This window comes from Cricetulus griseus, chromosome 3 (genome assembly GCF_003668045.3).
Source record: "Cricetulus griseus strain 17A/GY chromosome 3, alternate assembly CriGri-PICRH-1.0, whole genome shotgun sequence".
Taxonomy (NCBI): Eukaryota; Metazoa; Chordata; class Mammalia; order Rodentia; family Cricetidae; genus Cricetulus; species Cricetulus griseus.
The window spans coordinates 161,443,739-161,469,611 of NC_048596.1; the positions used below are offsets into that span (position 1 = coordinate 161,443,739).

Genomic DNA, 25,873 nt, shown 5'->3' on the forward strand with positions numbered 1-25,873 from the left:
CAGCCAGCAGCATGATTCTTCCTTCAGTTTTTTTTTTTTTTATATAGACTATAAATTCCATACAGAGATACAAAGATTTAGATTCTCTTATGACATTTTCAAACAACATTGGTTTCCCTCCCTCACCGTCTCCCCATTCTACTGCCCAGAGCTGCCTTTCCACTTTATGTCACACATGTCCCTTTGCCCTCAGCACTCTCCTCTTTGTGGGTTTAATCTACATGGAAAAATAAAATCTAATCTTTCCAAGAAGTCCTTCAAATACTGTTAGTTTCATAGTCTATACACATTTACATACACCTACTTCTACACAAGCGCCCCCCCCCCACACACTGTAAGTGAGGACCTGCAGATGCTCAGAAACATACAATTTCTCTCTGATTTTACTACACTCTTTACAACTGTGTTACAAACTCCACAGCGTGAAAAGTAACAATTGAAGCTCTTCTCACCTTCACCTTCTACTTGAGTTCTCATATGGGGGAAAAGAAGTAAATTTTTTTTCTGCTTGGGTTTATATTTTTAAACATTTTACTAAGTTCCTGAGCATGTTATTTTTATACCTTTAGTTGACACTGTCTATAGAGTCCTGGAAGGATGCAGAATCAATAGTACATTCTATCAGAACACAAGGATCCTGGTCTTTCCCCTTGCTATAACATTTCTTTACCCACTATTTTTGTAGTACAAATTACTTCTACTTTGATTTTAAAATGCAAATTATGGGCCTGAACAAAAATGACAGCACATAAACACACAATAGTAGGTATTTATAAAGTATAGTTGTATATAATAGAGTATATTTTAATAAGAGTTTACATCTTACATAAGCAAAGGTTTTTCAAATCAGTGTGGTAAAAATCATGTAAGTATTGGAGTTATTTCACATTTGAGTCCAACTAATATATAATGCTTGGTATTCTGTAAGAGATCAATGTATAATTTGTGGTTATTAGCAGCAGAAGGACAGACAATTTTGCTCTCATATGAACTCTTCTCTATTGGTTGTCACAAAAGAAGGATGATTACTCAAACACACATATATACCTCAACTTGTGAAGGCCAGAATAGATTCTTAAAAGTAATTTTGATGCTTTAAATTCCAAATTCTAATTTGTAATTCTCCTATGTACCAAAATGAAAACAGTGATCAACTCTGAGTGATGTGACTGTGGGGAATTTTAGCTTATTTTTATTTGTATGAACAAAATTTCCATGATTTGTATTAGAAAAACATCAGTAGCAGAGTACATTTTCATCATGCTTGAAGCCTCAGGTTCAGTCTGTGGCACTATAAAATATTATATTATATCCAATAGTTCTATTTGATATGCAATAGGTTTTTATTTATTAAAATATGAACTGTAGCTCCAAGGGATCTGACATTCTCACACACACACACACACACAGATAATGAAATAAATAGAACAAATCTTTAAAACTCCACTAGTTTGTAAGCTGATGAGATAACTTTTTTTTTTTTTTTTTTTTTTTAAGGAAAGGCTAGAGAGCTGACTCAGTGATTAAGAGCACTTGCTGCTTTTGCAGGGAACCTGCGCTTGGTTGCCTGCAACCATCTGTAGCTCCAATTCCAGAGGATCTGATGCCCTCTTCTGGCCTCCATGGGCAATGCAAGGATGTGGTGGAAACACACACACCAAGGCAAACACTCATACACACAAAATAAAACTAAATATTAAAAAAACCCCTCTTTTAATCATACTTGAGTTTGTGCTAATGAGACCAGCTTTAGAGTGGCAGCTGGTTATCAGGACATCCATGCTTACATTGGAGGGTGGGAACTTTTGGCAATGCTGTGTAATCTTCAGGAAAGGTAGCAGGAACTAGAGTCTAGTTACCAACAAATGCCCTTTAATCAATTACACCTGTGTAATGAAGCCTCCCTAAAACCTACATGACTAGGTTCAGACAACTTCCGAGCTTTCATGTGTATACCTCCAAAGGTGGGATATCTCAAACTCATTAGATAAAGTCTCTCTGAGACACTGTCTCACCTGCTCATCACCTAGCTGACTGTAACTTTTGAACAGAAATTAGGGCAGCCTGAGAGCTAGGACTTGTGACAGTAGTCTGAAGTGAGAGTGGTCTTAGAACTGAAGCCTGACAAATGCAGAGTCTGACACTAACTCTGGGTAGTTAGTCTCAAAGAAAATTAAGTGCTGAAGAATCAGATAAATGCAACTTGTTAATACTTCGTTGGGGAAATCTGCATTTCTGTTCAAGAAAGAAATAAGAAATTGGCCTTTAATCTCTCTCTCGTTATAAAATGATTGCAGTTGAATTTTGGGGGCATTATAAGGTGTCTGGGGAAACTTAACTGAACATGCAACTGTTCCCACCACATCTAACACTGAACATATAACTGCTATTATCCAAATGTGATATGCTATTTCCATGTCTTATATAAAATAATTAATATTTATACTTTTATCACACCCCTTTGTGGAAACTTGGGACTCGAGGACATCCCTTTCCACTGAGGACAGTGGATCAGCTTGTTCCTTGCTAGGAACTGGGAAGGGGATGGAATTAGGAAAGACTGGATGTCAAACCATGGACCATAGGTCCATGGTTTGTCAGAAACAGACAAGAAATAGAAAGATTTAGATTTAGATTTTATTTTTCCACGCAGATTAAATATGCTGTGTGGTATCTTGCATATCCTTCTGTAGGAATTAGCTGGGAACGACTGCATGTTCCTCCCCTCCATGCACCTTTCCCAACTCCCCAGATCTAGACTCGGGAACACATGCAGTGCCTCAGCACAGTCTGGTCACTGTCTCTTATCAATCTTTAGCTAGGACCCTCTCTCCCTACCTCCAACCCACAGGCCTCTCCAATGCCACATCCAACCTCTAGGTCTAGCAAGATCCACCCCCCAACACTTCAGGCTTGGATACCATCCCAGGCCCTTGTGTCCATCAGACTTCATTTCAAAATTCCAAGCCATATTCAACCTCTAGGCCCAACTTGACATGCACATCATCTATTCTGCCTCTTCCCAGTCTGTCCCAATCAGACACAGAACAAACAAAAGAAGTCCATATGCCCAGATACCATTGCAAAAATACAGACAATATGAAAGATCAAGATAGTATCTCCTCACCCAAACCCCCAGTCCTGTAGAAAGATCTGCTGATAAGAATTACCTTGATGAGCCCCAGGGCACAGAATTTAAAAGAACCACCATAAACTTTAGTCAAAGATTCAACCGGTTTAAAGAAGACACAAAGAAACAGCTCAATGAACAAGCTTTGGGAGAAAAAAACATCTGAGTGATGTCCAAAAAACCAAAAACACAAGGCTGATGGAAATGATAAAGGCAGTCCAGAACTTACAAACAGAATTCAGTAAAGAGAAACACAGAAGGGGAGTCATCTGAAATCAAGATGGAATTGAAAACCCCAATAGCCCAACTACACAACTCAAAGAAAAGACTTACAAGTAAAATGAATCAAGTTGGAGCTAGAATATCAAAGCTAGAAGAAAAGCAGAGAAGCTAGACAAAATAAACAAGGGATATGAAAATTTTAAAACACAAAGGAAGGAGGCTGGAGAGATGGCTCAGCAGTTAAGAGCACTGGCTGTTCTTCCAGAGGACTCCGACTCAATTCCCAGCACCCACATGGCAGCTTACAACTGTCTGTAACTCCAGTTCCAGGGGGTAAAACATAACAACCTCACACATGCAGGCAAAACACCAATGCATATAAAATAAAACTTCCCCAAACTAAGGAAAGACACAACCATACATATACAAGAAGCATACAGAGCACCAAATAGACCAGAAAAGAAAATCCCCACAGATTATCAAAGTTAAAACAGTAAGCATATAGAACAAAGAATGAGTACTGGAAGTTTCAAGAGAAAAAACACAAGTCACATACAAAGGAAAACCCACTAGAATAACAGCTGATTTCTCAATGGAAACTCTGAAAGCCAGAAGAGGCTGGAAACAATGCATTTCAAGTCTGAAAAGACTATGACACTCAGCCTAAAATAATGTACCCAGCTGAAGGGAAAGAAAAACTTTTTACAATATAAACAGCCTAAAAATTTTATATTCCACAAATGAAGCCTAAAGGAAATACAAGGAAGTAACATTTCAGGCTGGAGAGAGGAATGAATACAGCCAAGAGACTGTGGAAAGAAATATGAAGCCATAATTACTAGACACAAAGAACACCAAAACTCAACAACATAATTACTGCAATCAGTATATATTTCAACAATAACTTTAGTTATTATTAGTTTCAACTCTCCAATTAAAAGAAACAGGGTAGCTGGTGTCTACAAGAAACTCATCTTGCTTTAAAGATAGGTACTTCCTTAGTGATGGACAAGAGTACTTCAATCAAATGAGATCAAGAAACAAGCATGTGTCACTATTTTAATGCCTGACAAAACAAACTTAAACTAAAACAAATCAGGAGAGAAAAGTGGTACACTACATTCTAATCAGGGGACCAAGAAGACATTATTATTCTAAATATATATTCACCAAATTCACTAGTGCCAAATTTCATAAAAAATGTACTACTGAAATTAAAAACAGATTAATACCAATCCAATAATAGTAGGTGATTTCAGTACCATACTTTCTCCAATACACAAGCCATCTGCCCCCTTCACCCAAAAGAAGCCGAAAAGCACCAGAATTAAATGGCATCATACATCAAATGGGCTGAATAGATACCAACTGGACAGTCCACCCAAATACCAAAGCATCGTATTGAAGCTTCACTAAAATAGACCCCACCCTGTGACACAAACAAATCTTTACACATTCAGAAAGATTTAAATAACTCTTGAGTATCCAACTTGAGCATAAAGCAGTAAAATTTAAAATTGACAGTAAACAAATCTCTAGTAAAACACAAAGTTATCTGGCTTGAACAACTTATTACTGAATGGTGAAAGGGTCAAAGAAGAAATCACAAGAGAAATAAAAAATTCCTGAACTAAATGAAAATGGAAACACAACACAATAAACACTCTGGGACAAATTGAAAGCAATCATATTAGAGAAATTTATAGTTTAAGTGCCTATATTAAAACAATCAGAAAGTGTACAAATAAATGACATAATGAATGCAATTCAAACAACAGAAAAACAAGAACAAACCAAATTCAAACCTAATAATAATAAAAATCAGAGCAGAAATTAGTGAAACAGAAACAAAGAAAACAATATAATAAACAACAAATCTAAGATTGGATTCCTTGAGAAGAAAAACAAGACTACCTGACCTCTGGACCCCCTAAGCAAAGAAAGAAAGATAGGATTCAAACAAATAAAATTGGAAACAAACAGGGACAATTTCACAACAAACATTAAAAAAATTTTTTTACAGGAATACTTAAAAAAAATCTGTTCTCTATTCATTTGGAAAACTTAAAAGAAATGGACAAAGTTCTAGCTGTAGCCAAACCACCCAAATTATACCAACAAGAGATGAATAACCCCAAACTGAAACACAACAAATGAAGAGATTGAAATAGTAATAAAAACCCAACTAAAGAAAGTCCAGGTTAGATGAATTCAAAGCAGAATTCGACCAAAGATTTTCAGCCAATCCTCCTTAAACAAACAAACAAACAAAACAAAACAAACAAACCCAAACCCCAAAATAATATCACTTTAATACCAAAACAAGGTAAAGACACTGTTAGTATTCAGGCATTTGTAGTGGCCTGCCCTTGGGGATCTGATAGGATACGCCCTCAGCTGCAGATACTAAGAGCACCACTTGTGCACATTCACTACTTTTCCTTTTAAAAGGGCCCTGCCCACCTCCCATCTGCCCACCCCCATCTGTCTCTCTCTCTGCTTCTCTGCCTGTCGTGGTGGTCCTCCCCTTTTCTCTTCTGCTGCTCCTGTCTCCAGAGGCTGGTCTCCCCCTTTCCCTCCCCTCTTTTCCCCATTCCCTTTCCCCTAATAAAAAACACCTCCAGGTGAGCTCTGTTACATGGCATCTTTCTCGAACAGCTTTTAAAATCACAACAGTCATTGCTTAAACAGATAAATGCTCCCATAATAGTAGTGTCTTAAAATTAGCCAACATCCTAGTAAGTATTTTAGTGCCTTCTTTAACTACCTGTCAGACTGATTCCTAAGTCAACCATGCTTGCCTTCCCCAGAGCCAACCTCAGGAAACTCTGTGCTCCCTGGAGACTCAAGAGAGGAATGAGTGTGCTATTTTTGATATACATCTTTGAAAAACACCACGTGCTTGATATAATTCATGGAAGGATAATTTTGTTTCTGAAACTACGTGGTGATTTTAGCATCTCATCAATAACCAAAATATCCTCAAGTGAAGTGTTCCTCAATTGATGGGAAAGCTGATTTCACTTAAGTATTCTTAAATCTGGAGATGGACACCCAAAATTCTAAGACTTTCTTGAATCATATGTACATTTCAAAAATTGCTCAGTGAAGTATTTATCCTGGAGAAGTGAAATTATTGAAAATTGTCATAACTAATGTGATAGTAGCTTACTTACAGCCAAAGTTGAAAGTAACCTGTCAGGTATTACTCTCACGTTACAAAAGAACATAAAAACAATGACAACCATTTTGCTGAATTTCAGACATATTATACATACTATTTTTTACAATTTTCTTTATGTATATTCTGCCAGATAATTTACCTGGGCCTTGGTAAATACTGCTTTTCCTATGTTGTACAGCCATATTTTGTATTCAAAGGTAAGTTATGTCTTTTGTTTCTTTTTTTTTTCTTTTGAGACAAGGTCTCAAACATACTATGTAGCTGAGCATGGCCTTGATCCCCTGATTCCCTGTCTCCCAAATACTAGTAAGATTAAAGAAATGTGCCACCACACCCAACAAGTTATGTCTGATTCCTCTCAGATTCCATTTACATATCAGTTCAACTCAAGTCTTTCTTGATCAAAGGCTCCATAGTGCTGGTTAGAGGAGGAAAGCAACCACGTCAAGCCTCTTGAGGTTAAGTCCCATGCATTTAGAATGGTGACCAGGGAGGATAGTACTAAACTAATGATTGCTGCATGCTTGGCTTCCAAGGAAGGAGAACAGAGATGGACCACTGTTTTTGAGGAAGACTAGGAATCAGGGTAGTTAGAGGGAGGAGCATTCTGACTGTGATCCAGAGGGTTCGGCCACTCCGTAGGGGCTCTTTATTTGGGTGGCACTTCAGAGTCCCAGCAGGGTGTAAATGTAGCTCCTGCACTGACTAGGTGCAGAGGAGACGTATGTCACTGGACTGGAAGTTTCCAGACAGTGCTAGTACATTCGTGCTGTCAGATGGGCTCTTCCACATGGGTTTTGAGACTATGTGCTGAGAACACATCACTCACTAGACTGCTTATGTACTATTTTCTGGGGACAGAACAACCATACCTTGTTTACTTTGATCCTTACAATCTTATGAGGTACAAAATATTACACCTGTTGTACCAGTTGTGTTTATGAGGCTGACAGGTGCTAAAATTTTTCACAAATAATGTAGCTGGCTTTCAACATCTATGCTCTTTCTGTTAGCTTTAAATTTTATATAGTTTACTTTTAGTGAATGTTACCAAGTATACACAGTTGCTCAAAGGTTTGGGCCAGAAATATTGTAGAGGCCAGTTTAGATGGAATACACCAAGGAAACAAGGGCTTCTGAACACAACAGGAGTTGACGCACATATGAACTCGCAGAGACTGGCAGCATGTACAGGGTCTTCACAGGTCTAAGCCAGATGGGGCTCACTCCTGAGAGAGGAAATGGACACAGGCCCCCATCCCCACATATGAACTCGCAGAGACTGGCAGCATGTACAGGGTCTTCACAGGTCTAAGCCAGATGGGGCTCACTCCTGAGAGAGGAAATGGACACAGGTCCCCATCCCCAGTCTAGATGCTATCTCTAATTGGTAACTGCTCACAAAAGAATAGTTAGTTTTCTCCAATAGTCTCACTGGGTACACAAAACTGGCTTAAGTGAAGGCCACATCTATCAGTAGATGATAAACACAAAATGAAATCAATGGTATCTTTGGAGTTTTTTGTTTTGTTTTGTTTTGTTTTTAAATCTTGGGCATCTTCCCTTCTCTTCCACCATCCTTATCCCTTCTTCTTCCCTTTTCCCATCCCCTTCCCTCCCCCATTTCCTACTTTACATCTTTTCCATTATCTTACAAACCTTTTGCTTATATTTATGGTTTCTAATTTTGTTTTTATGCTTTTTGTTTTATTTGGTTTGTTTATGTGAATGTGTGTTTCTCAACTTCTATATGTGTTTCTTATGCTTTTTTCTTTGGTTCTTTTTTTGTTTTGTTTTATTCTGTTTTGCTTCTTATATTTTATCTTATTAACATTGTTATTTTAGATCCAAATAGGGATTTGTATTCTAATGAGACAGACAGACACACACACACACACACACACACACACACACACACACACACACACAGAGAGAGAGAGAGAGAGAGAGAGAGAGAGAGAGAGAGAGAGAGAGAGAGAGAATGTGGATTTTGGTGGGAAATGGGGAGAAGTTGGAGTAGGGGAAACTGGAATCAGAATATGTTGTATAAAAAAATCTATTAAAAAACTAATAGGTTTGGCCCAGTTCTAATTTCATTTCTGTTGCTGTGATAAAATCCCTTAGCAAAAGGGAACTTAGGTAAGTAAAGGGTTTACTTGGCTTACAGTTCTAGGTGATTGTCTATCATTAAGGGGAAATTAAGGCAGAAACTCAAGCCACTAGTAACATCACATCACAATCAATAGCAGAGAGAAACATATATATCCATGCTGTCTGCTTCCTTAACCTAGCTATCCTCACTCTTACACAGGTCGGGATCCTCAACTTAGGGAATGACACAGTCCAGTGGGCTGGCTGTGTCGTCCTAATCAATCCCTTACAAGATGTGCCCATAGGCCAACTTGACCTAGATAATTCCTCAACTGAGAGCCTCTTTTCAGATGATTCTAGGTTGTGTGAATTGACATTTTAATAGTTAGAAACACTAATATGATTTGTGACATAGCTAACCACAATTAATTTCTAAGTCATGGTATGAGTTCATGGATCACACAAGGAACTATGAGCTGAGCCTATCAATTGCTCCCTGGAAAGACTGTACCAGACTAACAGCTGTCAGTCACAAGTTGCTGTGGTAAAGACATTTTATAAGTGTCTGTATGCAATTTACTCTCCATACCTTCCAGATGTATTCTTTAATATGGCAAGAGCATCTGGGTAGCCATCCATGTTATAGTCTCCAATATGAAGGGTGAGTGGGATTGGTATTGAAGTTGGTTGCTCTTCATGCAAAAATGGCACAAAGCCCCAGAGTGTACCCTTGCTGCTAAAATCCTGAAGCACAGGAACCCACTAAGGATAAAGAGAATAAGATTAATTATAATCACTTCAGAAAAATAGTCATTTGCAAAAGGAATGATCTATTAAAATGTTGAAGACAGCCATTACTTTACTTCATCTTCACACAATGATAGACTATTATAATTTGCTTTGATGAATGTGTAAGACACTGGGAGAACTAATCTTCCATAGGCTTTGTCATGAACATCTTTGATTCAACAGCACACAGAGTCACAGGTCCCTCAGAACATGCATTCAACCTTGGAAATAAACAAGCTCCATCTTCACCTGACAGGCACTGCAGACAAGGAGGATGAGCTATGACACCAAAATAGCTGGAAGCAAAGGTTTTAGTAACTCTTATATTGCTATATGATAATGAAAAGAACAGAGAAGAATACAACTGGACTGGACATTGTGAATGTAATTCTTATCTGATAATTGTTCTTATTGTTTATAGGTTTAGTATGTTAGAGCTAAAATCTTTCTTTTTTATTTAGACAAAAGGGGGAAACATCATGGAATATTTGTTCATACTGTGCAAAAAATATGTCACTTTGACTGATTTAATAAAAAGCTAAACAGAAAAAAAAAAGGGAAGGTCAGCTGGGTGGTGGTGGCGCACATCTGTAATCCCAGCACTCAGGAGGCAAAGGCAGGTAGATCTCTGTGAGTTTGAGGCCAGCCTGGTCTACAGAGTGAGTTCTAGGACAGCCAGGGCTGTTACTCAGAGAAACCGTCTCTTGAAAAACAAAACAAAACAAAAACCAACCAACCAACAAACAAACAAAAAAGGAAGGTTTAGCAAAAAAAAAAAAAAAAAATCTCCAGATTTTTATAACTTTTTATAAGAAAGTATAATTTGCCATATGCCATAAGGGGAGACAGGACCCTTAAAGATAAAGACATTGAATAAATTCATTTAAAGTATTACTTTATATTTTGTGAACTTTAGAAAACATTTAAATAATTTCACCTGATTTTGGAAAAAATAAAACCATTAAATTTTGCAAAAAAAGCTAGAAATTTTACAAAATTTTCAGTTGTTACAAATATCTGAAGCAGGGTCCAGTGTGGGGGTGCATGCCTTTAATCCCAGTCTTCAGGACATAGAGGCAAGTGGATCTCCATGAGTTCAAGGCACCATGTTCCATATATTGAGTTTCAGGACAGTCACAGCTACACAGGGAGCCCCTGTTTCAAAACAAACAAACAAACAAACAAAAAAAACAACCCCCCCCAAAACTAACAAGTAAACAAAAACAACAAAACCCAACAAGAAATCAATTTCTGAAGCAGTCAGCAGTTTATGAATGAGGGGTAAATGCATGGTAGATAAAGTGTTTCTGATAAACTGTACTAAAATTTTTTCATTCAATGCAGCATCTATAACACTCATCAAAGAACTGTGACTTTTATCTTCGTAGAAATAGGTAACTATATAATTTTCTTCCTTCCTTCCTTCCTTCCTTCCTTCCTTCCTTCCTTCCTTCCTTCCTCCCTCCCTCCCTCCCTCCCTCCCTCCCTCCCTCCCTCTCTCTTCCTTCTTTCCTTCCTTTTTTCAAGACACGGTTTCTCTGCGTAGCCCTGGCTGTCCTGGAGCTCACTCTGTAGACCAGGCTGGTCATGAATTCAGAGATCGCCTGCCTCTGACTCCCCAGTGCTAGGATTAAATGCGTGCACCACCATGCTCAGGGAAGTTTCTTGAGCTAGTGTTTTAAATGATTCACAACTATCAAAATATAGTCAAAGATAATAAAATAATTCAAAGATTTTTAAAATGCTGAATGTATAAAGGTTTGTTTCATGAAGTTTCTGAATATAAAATGTGTTGTTTCCTACTCACAAGGGCTATAAAAGTCAGCATGATATCCTATTATTTATTAACTCCCCAAGAAAATAAATCTGGTTAACTCCAAAAGTGTCAGGACCTATCATTTCCATACTAATCCTCCACTGTAACTCTCATGACTCTAAATTACTAAGCAACAGGCACAAAGTAAGCTTGAGAGATGGAATGGATCTGCACATGGAAACAAAAACAGGGGTAGCTCTGGGGACAAAATTATCTTGCTCGTAAGTTTTTATTATAATGTGCTTTCTATATTGCTGGCATCTAAAATGCTACATTTAATTTAACTATAAGATCTAGAATGGGATTTCTTCACCAAAAATCACACAGTAGCATTTTCATACCTCAATGAAAGAATGAAAAGATTTAAATGTATTTTACTTAGGTAAAATGAAGAATTCTATAATGCAAAATTGGATCTTATTCTGTTCGGCTTCTTTAGACATATTTTCTAATGTTCAAGGTTTTTCAAGCACATGACATTGTTCATAGCATCCCCAAAGCTGACATACCTGTCCTGTTCCGGATCTCATTAAGTATATGGCACTTTTCTGACAGTCTTTATCTTCACAGCCTGGTAGCAAGTGATCCATGTGTCCATCTCCATCTGTCAAAAGGAACTTCAGGAGTCCATTAACAGTCCAGAATAATGTCTTCATGTGTGATAGTTAAAGTTCCAATTTGTTCCATCATCCAGACAAAACCAACAACTTGACATAAGGCTGAAGATGAATCAATTAAGAAACAACACTCTGGTCCTTGTCACTTATTATCTAGACTATTTTGCTTTATTTTATTTCTAAGTCTTGTTTTAAATTGCAAACTTCTTTGTGGTTAGATGTTATTATATATAACTATTGAAATTAAGCTTGATTTAAAGTCACTTTAAGACTTATTTAGAATTGTTATTATTAATTATTATTATTTTGTTTTGGGGATTGAACTCAGGTGATTAACACATATTAGGTTAAGTGCTTCTACCCCTGAGCTACATGGCCAGCCCCAAATAATTTTTTAAAGGTAGTTTTTGACTATTACATAATTATATTGAGCGAGAACATATGTATGCACGCAATAACATTATTGGACAGTCAATTTAAAATATGCGGCATTTATATGTAGCTCTAAGTGCCTTTTAGCCAGCATGAACTTCAGCTCATTCTGTTCCTTGGCTTCTCAAAACACCCATGCATTTTCACCAAGAAATACACAAATGAAGGGAATACACTCACTGCTGTGTCCAACTCCCATGCACACTAGATCGCTATGAATGTGGTCCAAAACATAACGGTTAACTAATTAAAACATTTAGAGACATTTTGAAAAGTTGAATTTGACTGGATAGTTCTTGAGTGTGAACTTTATAGATAATAACAGGCTGCCTGGCACACTTTCTTTACATCTGACTGGATTTTTGGCAAGAGTGCTACTATTCTGCATACATCTTCTGAGACAGATACACCAAAGGTCCCCCAAATCACCTCTTCTGATGCTCCTTCATGCATGAAGACCCCAGTGTATGAGGTTTAGAGAGCTTGAGGGCCTAGAGCTAAACCCTTCTGTGATGAGAGTAGTAATGTAGCCTTTAAATTCGGACCATCCTTTGAGCTCCTTTAACAAACACTAACTTACTTGTTATGGTTACTCTGTCATTTCACTTGGGCCCACTGTAGCATTTACAGTTGGGGGGAAATCAAAGGGTTATCAATACAGATATAGTCTTCATTGTATAGAGATATGAAGAGAAGTGTATGACAGAAACAAGTGTATAACACATCAATAATTCATTAAAAAAAAAAACAGAAATTAGATCTAGCCAGTGGAGTCTGACCTTAATAAAAGTATGTTTTTAAAGATCACTTCCACGAAAAACAAAAAAACAAAAAAACAAAACAAAACAAAAAGCCGGGCATTGGTGGCCTATGCCTTTAATCCCAGCACTTGGGAGGCAGAGGCAGGCAGATCTCTGTGAGTTCGAGGCCAGCCTGGTCTCCAGAGCGAGTGCCAGGACAGCCTCCAAAGCTACACAGAGAAACCCTGTCTCAAAAAAAAACAAATACATTCTAAACTGCTGTGCCATTTCTCCAGTCCCAATTTACTTTGAGAGAGCCTCATATTGTTAAATTTATATCTGGCTCATAGCATCCCGTTAGTTACACAGCATGGAAAATATCTCAATATATTCTGTTCTTACCTGATATCTAACACTGAGCTGTGGCAAGTCCAAATAATATAACAATGAGTAGCTCAGTATAATTTTATTCTTATTTAGTGTGTAAATGGCATAAGTGGAAAACTACTGCTTCAATCATATGATATTAATTTTTTGCATCGTTTCCATAAAGGGGTTCTTTTTATATTTAAAACTCAGAATACTGCACTCTTACTGATAGGTCATTCTGACAGAAAAAAACAAAACAAAAACAACAACAACAACAAAACCCAAAAAACAAAATGAAACAAAAAAACCCAGAAATAACTGAATTAAATGATATCAGACCAAATGGACTTAACAGATACTTACTTACAGAGCATTCCATTCAAACACTGTAGAATACACACTATAGAACTGTCTCTAAAATATTAGGACACAAAACAAGTCTTTTTTTTTTTGTTTTTGGTTTTTCAAGACAGGGTTTCTCTGTGGCTTTGGAGGCTGTCCTGGAACTAGCTCTAGTAGACCAGGCTGGTCTCGAACTCATAGAGATCCACCTGCCTCTGCCTCCCAAGTGCTGGGATTAAAGGCGTGTGCCACCACTGCCCGGCTTACAAAACAAGTCCTAACAAATATAAGAATATTGAAATAATTGGTTGTACTATATCTAATTACAATGGGATAAGAATGTAAATCAACAGCAATAGAAACCTGAAAATGTACACAGACTCCTGAAGATAACAATGTGCAATTTTAATGGATCACTGCAAAAAATCAAGAGGGAAATACATTCTTCGAAACAAATGAAAGTGCAACATACTAAAACCCATAGGATATAATGACCACATTTTTAGTAGAGAAGTTTATAGTATTAAATACCTACATTAGAAATAAAATCAGTCTTTAAAATAGTTAATGGTACATGTTAAGATCTCAGAAAAAGAACAAGCCAAACCCCAAAACAGTTCACAGAAAGAAATCATTAAGACCAGGACAAAAATTCGTGAAAGGAAAAACAAATAAACAAAACAAAACTCCATAGAAAAATCAACAAAATAGTTGGTTCTTTGACAAACCCTAAGCTAAGTAACCAAAAGAAAAAAAGATAAATTAATAAAATTAATGTATAAAAAGGGAAACACTGAGGCATATACCAATGAAATATTGAAATCATTAGGTCTTGTTTTAAAGAAATCACTAAATTGGAAAAATCTCAAAAAACTGATAAATTGATGCATATCGCCTACCAAAATTAAACCAAGATGAGATAATTCAGTGAAATGAAGCAGTGATTAAAAATCTCTCACCTAAAGCTGGGTGTTGGTGAGAGCACTCGGGAGGCAGAGGCAGGTGGATCTCTGTGAGTTCGAGGCCAGCCTGGGTCTACAGAGCGAGTGTCAGGATAGGCTCCAAAGCCACAGTGAAACCCTGTCTCGAAAAACCAAAAAAAAAAAAAAAAAAAAAATCTCTCACCTAAAAAACTTCAGGCCCAGATGGATCCACTGGTGAATTTTATTAGGCCTTCAGAGAATGCTAATGCTTCTTAAATTATTTCATAAAACAGGAAAGGGTGAAGTATATCCAAGCTCTTTATGAAGTTAATATTACTCTCATGCCAAAACCAGACACAGATGTCACAGAAAGAGAAAATTACAAAGCAATTTCTCCAGTGAATATAGATGCAAATATTCTAAACACAATATGGATAAATCAAATTCAAGAACACACCCAGAAGATCAGTATTCATCATTCTAATAAAGTTGGCTATATTATAGAGATACAAGAATAATTCAACATATAAATCAATAAATGTTATAAACTGGAGTCAAGGACAGAAATGCCATGACCATCTTGACATACTCAGAAAAGACTGACAAATTCTAGCACCTCTCCTTGATAACAGTCATGAAGAAAGTGTGAATGGAAGGAGCATACCTCAGTGCATATCTATATCTAACATTATATTAAAGCTGGAAAAATTCAAACCATTTCCAACAAAGTCAAACTTTTTTCCACTCTTAACAAACATAATACTGAATACTAGCTAGGGCAAGAAGAATCGAGAAATAAGGGGATATAACTAGGGAAGGATGAAGTCAAAGCAGCCCTATTTGCAGGTAAGATGATTCTATAAGCAAGAGACCCTGAAGACTTTAGGAGAAAACTCTTAAAAGTTGCTAAGCAGTTCATCAAAGTGTCAGGAAAATTAACATGCAAAAAAACGAACAAACAAACAAATGTAATAGTTGTTCTAATTTGATTTTCTTCCTGATGAAATACTGACCAAAAACAATTTGGGAAGAAAAGGGCTTATTTTTGCTTACAAGTAATAGTCCATCAACTAGCAAAGTTAGGGCAAGAGCTCAGGCTGTAACTAAAGGAGCAGCCATGACCACTGCTTGCTGACCCACACTTAGCTTTCTCATACTCAAGTGTCATCTGTGGCTCAGCACAAATGTTTCAGAGTGCCCTTGCACAGTAGCAGCCTGGAAGGTCAGAAAATTTGATTGTTGGTAGTTGGTTTTTATTTACATTTTTGTTTGTTTTAACCCTTGATATTCAAGAAAATCTCTACCAAACATTAGATATAAAATGAAGAAACAGAGACCAGTACTTCACATGACAAGAACACTGTCTGTAAAATACTTTAGAAAATTACTATATGAACAAATAATCAAAAAGGCAACAAACCCTGAAGAAGATGAGAACTGGTTCCCACCATTACTAGACTGTAAGACTGAACTGTCTACTTTGTAAACAAGAATGACAGCAACAAAAGCACAGGGCACACAGAGAACAAGGGAAATAGTTTCTCCAATGAAGCTTGGTTTCTACCCAGAGTCAATAAATAAACAAATAAATACATCAAGAACTATATGTGTATTATGTTTTTGAAATGGGCAACTTAGGAGAATTATCATATAGTATAAAAACTCTTCGATGTGTAAAGTCATTAACAGTGTAAGGAGCAGAAGGAAGGTTTTAAACCCTTCAAATCTTATACATCAGAAGCTCACTGATGTATAAGTGCATCACCAAGGATGGTGGGCCACACATCTTAGGAACTAGTGAAGGAGAGGGAGAGTACCCAGTATGTGAAAACAGCTGAGACATCCTTTCCCATCTCTGCCACTTACATCTTAGCCCTTGAGCATGCTTCTTAGCCTCAGAATCTCAATTTACAGCAGAATAAATATTTCTCACCTCAGACAGATTTGGAACGATCTCTTGAATTTCATATACAATACTCCCTCACATCCCTAGAGATGGGGTTGCTCTGTTTTGTTCAGGTTAGTTTTGAACTTAGCTCAGTATTCTTCTTGACTCAGCCTCCCATAGCATTCACCACCATGCCTGGCTTATAAAAAAGTTCTTGATAAAAAGTATTATTAGGGCTGGAGAGATGGCTCAGAGGTTAAGAACACCGCTGCTATTCCAGAGGTCCCGAGTTCAATTCCCAGCAACCACATGGTGGCTCACAACCATCCGTTATGAGATCTGGTGCCTTCTTCTAGTGTGCAGATATACATGGAAGCAGAATGTTGGATACATAATAAATAAAATCTTTAAAACAAAACAAAAACAAATTGTAAATAAAAGTATTATTACTATGAAAGAGAAGTAAATAAACCTTTGCATACCCTAAATTCTAGATTCTTTTTATGTTACCGATATTAAAACAAAACAAAACAAAACAAAAAAACCTTGAAAAATTCCTCTTAGTTAAGTTGTGACTATTGCTACTGTGGGGTGATGTGATGACAGGCCATGGCAGATTAAATACATACAATGTCCATTCATCTCTATGTGTGCTACTGTGGAAGGGAATAGGAGTATGGAATGTCTTTTTGAACGCTGCTAATGGAATACAATGCTCTGGGCAAAAGGAAAGTGACAAAGGGCATGTTCACACATCCACCTATCCTGTCACCATTTATCTAACTCACCTACCTACCTAACCCTCCAATCAGCTCTTCAGTGGGTGAAGGCACAGCAGAGGACTCATGTACCCACCTATATCCAACAAACAACACAGCTCTGATTTCCCTAATTATTGGATGAAGCATTTATATAGAATGAAAAGTGCAAAGCTGTGGAATGAAAAAAAAGAGTAATCACAAACAACCAGACTTGTTTGAAAATAGCATGGGACATTTAATACCGTCATACCATTCACAGGCTTCTATAGTGCTCTGACTGACAGCAGGGAATTCCTCTCATGTATAATTTGCTGGAGAGAAATACATTTTACCATCTTCTTGGATGTATGAATCTATTAGGTCTAAGAATAGATAAGGTGTTTTCAGTAGTCACTATTACACTGCTGTAGAAATCAAAGAATGAGGAGATTGTTAAGTTCGCAGGGCACTAAAATAGGTTGTTATACTAATCAGAGTGGAATTATAGTGATCCATGTTCAATTAAGTGGTGTTATATTATAAAATATTGAAGATATCCATTAAATTATGAAATATGTGCAATAGTGTAAAAGGCATCATTATACAGAAATTTTATATTCAAATGGATAATTTTGCATCCACACTCATAGGCATCACTAAAATCAGTTAAATGTACAGTAGTTTTGAGACTTTGTAATTAAGTCTGAGGTATGGTTTTATAAAAAAACTCATTCATAAGTCAAGAATTTATCACATAAAAACCTATACGTAGGCTTCAGGGACATTTGATTTCAGTATTTCCTTAAGGATATTTAACTCAGCTTTAAATGCTGAGTATGTATAAAAAATTCAAACTCTAAAGTAGCAATTTTGTAATTCTCATAAATTTCTCTTAGTGTCTTTTCCTATTGCTATGATTAAACAGCTAGAGAAAAGCAACTCAAGAGAAAGTGTTCATTTCAGCTCATAGTTCCAGGTTCTGGTCCATCAGATGTCACACCAGCAGGAGCTTGAGGAAGCTGGTCACATGGCTATCATATTCATAACAGAGGGCAATGAAGGCATGCATGTCAGTGCTCAGCTGGCTTTCCTACATTTATCAGTTCAGGATTCCCTGCCTACAACTAACACAGGTGGTCCCACAGCAATGAACAAAATCAAGACAATCCCTCACAAGCATGCTCAGAGAGACTCAGCTAGGGTTTCTCAAGTTTTGACAGTTAGCACTAACAATCACAACTGCCATTTCCAATAAAAAACATTTGAAGAATTTATCAGAACCACAGCTGGCTGGCATAGATGACTCATCATAATACATGTCTTGTGCAACGTTTTTGCTACAAAGTAATTAGAAATTCTGGGACTAAAACTGCTACAGGAGATGTGAGGTTGCAATCTGCACAGTGACATGGAATGGAAATACTGATGAGTTACACTTAGTATTTGTTTCAGGGCTACTCTAAGAATACCTCAGCACTTCATATGCCACATGGCAATACGTATAAATGCAATGTTTGTTGTACTAAAGATTTATAACAGTATTATCTTTCTTTGAAGTGATAGAGGGAGAAATGTTTAAACGTTTTTACTTTAATGAATGCAAACAAAATTGTCAGTATAAAGATACAAAAGGATATTAAGAAGCTGTATAAACATAATGTTCTGCTAAAATGTTAATAAGTGCTTAAGTTAACATGTTTTTCAATGGTCAGAGCTCAAGATTTAGAAAAACGAAAATATAAAGATTGTTTTTTTTCCCCCCACTCTCTCCTTCAGATCACTTGTAATGTGCTATTCCCCTCTCCGTTGCTCCCTCACTCCCACAATGCTCACCTTTGACTTTCCTGGTTTCTATAGTTACTAGGGTAAAAGGGCCATCCAAAGAAACCTACTCTGGCTCTGAAACCACAGTGAAAGAAACACACTCAAGATCTGAAACCTGAGCCAGTGAAAGAAACTCTCTTAGCCCTGAACCCAGACCCTAAGAAACATACCCAAACTCTGAAGCCTGAGCCAAAGAAACAATACTTTGTTCCTAGAATCAGTCAGTGAAAGAAAGATGCCCTGGCCTGAAACTAGAGCCAGAAAGCAAAAAAAAAAAAAAAGGCCAGTGAAAGAAACAACACAGTTTGGCCCTGAAACCAGAGCCATCTTTGCCCCTGACCAATTAAACTAACCAGTCCCTGAGCAGAAAAACTCCCTGGGAAAACTCTGCCCCTAAGAAGCCCTATATAAGCTCCTTTGCCTGTTCAGTTGTGGGCAGTCCTTTTTCAATCTGGCAGAGGCAGCCACTCTCCTGGACTCCTCTTTCCCACATAAATCTCTTTCTCAAAAGAGTCTTGGATGAAGATCTTCATTAACCAGAACAGAATAGAAGAACCTTAGGGGACTGAGCAAGGCTGAGCAGGAAAAGCAGGAAAAAAAACCCAACTTTTTGCTGAAGCTGGAAGAGATTGCTACATTTCTGCAGGGGCTTCCTCTTTAGCAGATTGTAGTAGAAGTAACATTTTGGGCAGAAGAAGAAGCAATAGCTCTGCTAGGACATTCCCTTAGGGGAACAGAGCAGAGCTCAGCTGTAATGGCTCTTTTCAGAAGAGGAGCAGGATTGCTATACCCTGTGGGGGGGCCATCCCCCACTGCACTCCAGATTCAAAGGTGTCCTAGACAAGTCAGGACACTTTTCCCTCCAGGGCTGAGCTGTCCTATTGTGGCTCCAGCCTCCAGAGCTGTCCTATGGGGCTCTAAGCCCCCGGAACTGTCCAATTGCAGCTCTAGGTAGTCTGGCTTCCCAATAAATCAGGACACCTTTGCAGCTCCAGAGCTGTAACATTCACACTTGCTTACAGTTACTCTAGGTTATGAATTCATATCTGAAGATTTAGAGCTCGGAGGCTCATATGAGAGAGAAGATGTAACGTTTGTCTCTCTGGATCACCTCAATCAATATGATTTCTAGTTGTATTCATTCACCTGTGTAGACCCTGGAGAAGGGTGTGTCCTAAGTAGTTTTAATGAATTATTTTAAGCAAATGAAAAAGTTCTATTGATTAACTAGTTAATTTTTAAGACTCAAGTTCAAATTTAGTACCAAAATGTCTTCAAATATTATCCTAAGGATCCCTGATTCCAAAATGCTAAGGGATATTTCCAGAAGGGCAAAAATGTGTAAGAACCAGAAGAACAGTGAATTTGCAGTGGGATTATGTCTCCAAGGCATATCAGAGAAGCAACACCCATAACATTTGTGATGACTATTCTTTGTTATAAACTTGACTACATCTGGAATTAACTAAAACCCAAAAAATAAAGGGCACATCTGTGATGGATTTTTACTTAATCTGAAGTAGGAAGATTTACTTCTAATACAGATCTTGAGGTGGAAGACACAACTTTAATCTAGATCATTTAAACTGGAAAACCCCACCTCTAATCTGGGTCACACCTGCTGGAAGCCTCTATACAAATGACATGGAAGAAGGAATCCTCTGCTCTTTGCCTGCTTGCTCTCACCTTGCTAGCAAGTCCATTCCTTTACTGGCATTAGGGCCCACTTCTTCGGGATTCCATCGGATACTGAAGACCAACTGAGATATCAAGCCTCAGGGACTGAGCAACTACTAGATTCTCTGACTTTCTGTTCATAGCCAGACACTGTTGGACTAGCTGGACTGCAGCTTGTAAGTCATTCTAATAAATCCTCCCCAAGCCTCCCCCCATACAGAAAGGACACATACGTGTGTGTGTGTGTGTGTGTGTGTGTGTGTGTGTGTGTGTGTGTGTACATACATTCTATAAGTTCTGTTTCTGTAGAGAACACTGACTAATACAAAGTCTCACCAACATAATCATGGGCTGAACAAGAATAACAACAAACATGCAAATGTGGCTAGGGAAAGCCCAGGAGCCTTCAATCCTGCCCCCAAACTACAAACAACTAAGTAACTCAGAGAGTGGGAGAAATGGTCTTCCTCAGGGACGAGCACATCACTTGTTTATCCAATACTAAATGGTCAGCCCTGAAAATATACATACAAGTAGCATTATACAGACTAAGCAGGTTATATTTATGTATTTATGCATATACATACATACCATCAATTAATTAAAAATGAGGCATGAATTTGAAAGACAACAAGGAGGGATATATAAGAGGGCTTAGACAAAAGGAAATTAAGGGGACTATGATATAATTATAATCTCAAAAATATTAATTATAAGTAGTATTGATATAGACTTGACAGTATCAATTAAAAAAAAACACCAATAGAGCACATTTTTTGTGGGTTCAACAGGTGGGATGTATAGCATGTTAGACAGACTAGGTAAGAAATAGGGTCCACAGTGCTGGGGGTATGGCTTTCAATTTTGAACATGGTGGTCAATGAAGGCCTCCAGGAGATGGTGACATTTTAGTGAAAAAAGAGGATTTTATAATAAGGGATGAGAAAGGGTAAAAGGTATAGGAGGGACTATTTAAAAAAACAACATGAGGCCAGTTAGCAGGAAAAAAGTTACAATAACAGTTTTGGTGAGGCAAGATGCTATGGACATAGGCTCCTTCAATGACCCCATGACCCACTGTCCATCTTTTAAAAGGTAATGAAACAAGGCTTTGCTAGTAGTTAAACTTGGTGGGTCTCCAGAGCTTGTTATCCCATTTGTATTTGTATTTGATTTGAGTATTTAGCAGACAATTTTACTATGTCTGAAATACTATGTATAAAATTTGTTGAAAGCACACTGACTTTTCCTTCTATGAAAGGTACTGCTATCTAGATAGCTGCTCCAGCTAAATAAAAGAGGTCTTTTGTTTTGTTTTGTTTTCTTTTAATCTTTGATTACACATCTAGTTCTTCAGTATGTATTATCAATCTTGTCTCCAACATACCTAAATGTGAGCACTTCTTTGTGTTGGCTCCACTTCATCTTTGCAAGGTCTTTGTATGGTTTACCATGGGGTCTTTTAACTAATCTGGAATTTTCCCAACTCCTTATCATAGTCCACAAACCCATAGAAGTTCTTGCCAAGAGACAGTCTCTTTTTGTTCTTTAACATCAAACTTATTTAGCTAAGCTGGGGTCAAATGCAATCTCCAAGCAGTTACCTAAAGTACCCTTTATCCATTTCTCATCTCAGCACCCTGTTTTACTTCCTCATAGCTCTTTCCCTACCTTTCAAATATTTTGCTTTATTTGTTTAGTTCTCTTCTTCAATATAATTTAAATTCATGAGCATGTTTCATTCATGGCCAAATGTCAAATATGTGAAACAGATTTAATCCACATGACAGGCAACGCAAAGATAAATTTTGAATACATTAATTAACATTTTGTACATAGTATAAACTTTTCATTATAAAACAGGAAGGAAGCTAAATGGAAGAAAAATGGGAACATGATTTTTAAGAACAAATTGAATTATTTGATTGAACCAATGCCTATCCCATACAATTCATTCAAAGAAAATAAAAGTTAATCAGATTCCTTGGACCCATCACTTAATTAATTTTGCCCATGTTATACTTATTAAAGTACCCTGTATTTTCTTGAAAAATTATGATTAGTGATAAAGTGCTAGAGCAATAAATTTAAAAGTCAATATCTAAGATCTCCAATGTTTTTCTGCTGTATTGATGATTCTCACTGGAGTTCAGTACTCTTTAATAATAACAGAAAATAATGAAGCTACTTAACAAGACAGTCACAACTCTAAGAATTAAATAAACAGAAACAGTATTTGTAACTAAATTTGAAGTTAAAGGTACCTTAAATGAACCCAGAGCATCCCCTATACAACTGCATTTATGATACAGCTATTGCTTGTCTACTGATTGCATTTAATTTTTAAAGTTCTTTTGTAAGAGAGAGTAAGAACATTCAGGCACTCATTAACATACAAATGAAATAAAAAATTTAAATCTCTATACATGGCTTATCTGACTTCTTATTCCCCATCAAGTAACAATAAGAAAACTGAAATTTGTCAGACTGCTACTAAATAACCTATCTGTAAAGCCAGGAGATCTGAGTGCTCTAAGCATTGTTTTGATGCAGTCATTTCTGGTCTACCACAGTTAAGCTAAAATTACAAGAAAATTTTTACTAAGCATTATGCCGATTTCATAAGCTAACCTTATGGTGGCATTTTCCCAATACTTATTAATTATCCACTATGGTAGCTACAGTGATATCAGATTTGGTGCTAACAATCAATGGCACTATGCTTACATTGGTTGGTATTTTCCACTATGTTAATAACCTTGTAGATAACAAAGTTTTCTGTTTTACTAGCCCCTTCAGAAAGGATGCCTAGAGACTAAGACAACTACATGGATGCTTCAAAGTCATGCTTAGTTCTTGTTAAAGAGCTGGGTACCAGACACTATGATGATTTGATAAATGAAAATATCAGATATGGATATACAATATATATTGAGTTTTGAAGTGATTCCATATTTATAAAATGTCAATATCCTATATAAGGTTTTGTTTTTCCTTCAGCTATGTAGTCACATGTTTGTTTTTTGAGATAGGATGTTGTCTTAGTGTCTATTGCTGTGAAGAGACACTATGATCAAGGCAACCCTTATAAAAGAAAGCAATTTAACTGGGGACTTACAGTTTCAGAGGGTCAGTCTATTATCATAATGGCAGGGAGCATGGCGGCATGCATGGCACTGGAACTGTGGCTGAGAACAAATTCCTGATCCACAGGCAGAAAGGCAGAGAGATACTGGTCTTGGCATGGCTTATGAAACCTCAAAGCCCACGCCTAGTGACACACTTCCTCTAACAATGACACAATTTCTAAAGCTTCTAGTCCTATCAAACAGTGCCATTCCCTGGTGACTAAGCACTCATATATATGAACCTCTGGTGTGTGTGTGTGTGTGTGTGTGTGTGTGTGTGTGTGTGTGTGTGTGTAGGGGGGTCATTCATATTCAAGCTATCAGAGGTCTCAAATGAACCAGGTTGGCCTCAAATTTACTAGCTGTATAGTTGTGGATCACCTTTAATTTTGTATCTCTTGTTTTTAATTCTCAAGTGCAAGAACTGTGGGTGTGCAACAATATGTTTGTTTTTTTTTTGTGGTACTAGTGGCTGAACCAGGGCTTTCTGCACATCAAGAAGCCACTCTACCCACTGAGCTCCACTCTCAGCCCAACTGCACAGCTTTTCGTTGATTTTCACATTGCATCTGGTATTGCATACATACGAAATTCATATATTTTCTCTATAATTTTTTGTTGAAAAAACACACCTTATTTCTACCAAGTTTCTGTTTTATATAATTTAGTAAAGAGTGACTTATTTGAAATTCTGTAACTTGATGTTCTAAGCCTGTGTAGGAAGAGACAAAACTAACACTATCATTTAAAGGTTAGATACAAATGAAGTAGAATAAGACATAAAATGTCTTCTAGAGCTGGCACAGCAGGTAACACCAGTAATCAGAATACTTGGAAGGCAGAGGCAAGAAGATTATTGAACTTTGAAGCCATTTATACCAAGTTCCTGCCAGCCAGGGCCACACAGTGAGATCTAGTCACAAAACAAACTAAAACAACACAGTGCCTTCTAAAAGACACACACTCCACAATGACTAGTAGTGGCACTAAGGGTTCCAAGTGTGAGGTTAAGACAGCACCTTACCCAGTGCTTGTCCATTGGCAGATTCTTTACTTGGTGATTCCCACAGCTTAATAAGGGCCCCGAGTTCTACAAATGGCAACCCTGGTAAAATTAATAAGCCTCTAAACTATAAATCCCCTTCTTGCCATTCTCTGCCATCACACTTTCTGTCCACCAATGGCTCCTGGCCACCTTTAGCCCTCCTTCCATCTTTTGTCATCTGTCATTTTATGTTTTATGCCTTCCTTAGAGGGTTCACTTAACACCTGATCTTTGGGCTCTGGTTTTATTTCTTTGCTAAGAGTTACTAAATGTTACAGCTTTGTTTCTATCCATATTATTAATGTGACAGGGTTAAAGCACCTAAATATGCAATCTAGCTTTATTTCATTATTCACATGTCTTTTGCACTGCATCATTATTATTCTTTAAGTCTTTCAGAATAAATTGCTTTTGCATTTTAAGAGGGCTGGAGAATTGCCTCAGTGGTTAACAGTGTTTGTTGCTCTTGAAAAGAACTTCGGTTCCATTCCTAGCACCACATGGTGGCCTATAACTCTTAGTTTCAGGCAATCGGGCACCATATCCTGACTGCCACAGATACCAGGCATGTACACAGTATATATACATACATACACAAAAGCAAAACAATCATATATATAAAACTAACAACCCTAAAAACAAATTAAAAACAAATTTTACTTTTTTTCTATTCTAGTGTCCAAACAACTATCTGACTTACTGGTGCTTCCTTCGTGGTTCCTGCACCTGCCTCTTCGTTACTCGTGTGGTTATAACTCCATCCCTGACTGGTTTCCATCTCTAGAAGCAGTGTCCTGAAACTGCTTCTAGCTGTCTTTCTTTGGACAGAAAACTTGAGGCACCTCACAGATTTTAACAGTGCCCCCAAAGCCCGAGAAGCATTTCCTTAAGCACATCCCACTAGATCAAAGGCTTC

At 37.3% G+C, this 25,873-nt stretch overlaps 1 protein-coding gene across 2 annotated transcripts in view; it reads right to left on the reverse strand.

The window, feature by feature from the left end:
- Positions 1 to 25,873, reverse strand: part of Itfg1 (integrin alpha FG-GAP repeat containing 1) — a 116,852-nt gene that overhangs the window by 28,560 nt on the left and 62,419 nt on the right. For both annotated transcript variants that reach the window (XM_027406298.2, XM_035442573.1), the window contains exons 9-10: positions 11,742 to 11,836; positions 9,217 to 9,389 (exon numbers count right to left, since the gene is read on the reverse strand). In XM_027406298.2, coding sequence (XP_027262099.1) covers positions 9,217 to 9,389; positions 11,742 to 11,836 — 268 coding nt within the window. The remainder of the gene's footprint in view (positions 1 to 9,216; positions 9,390 to 11,741; positions 11,837 to 25,873) is intronic.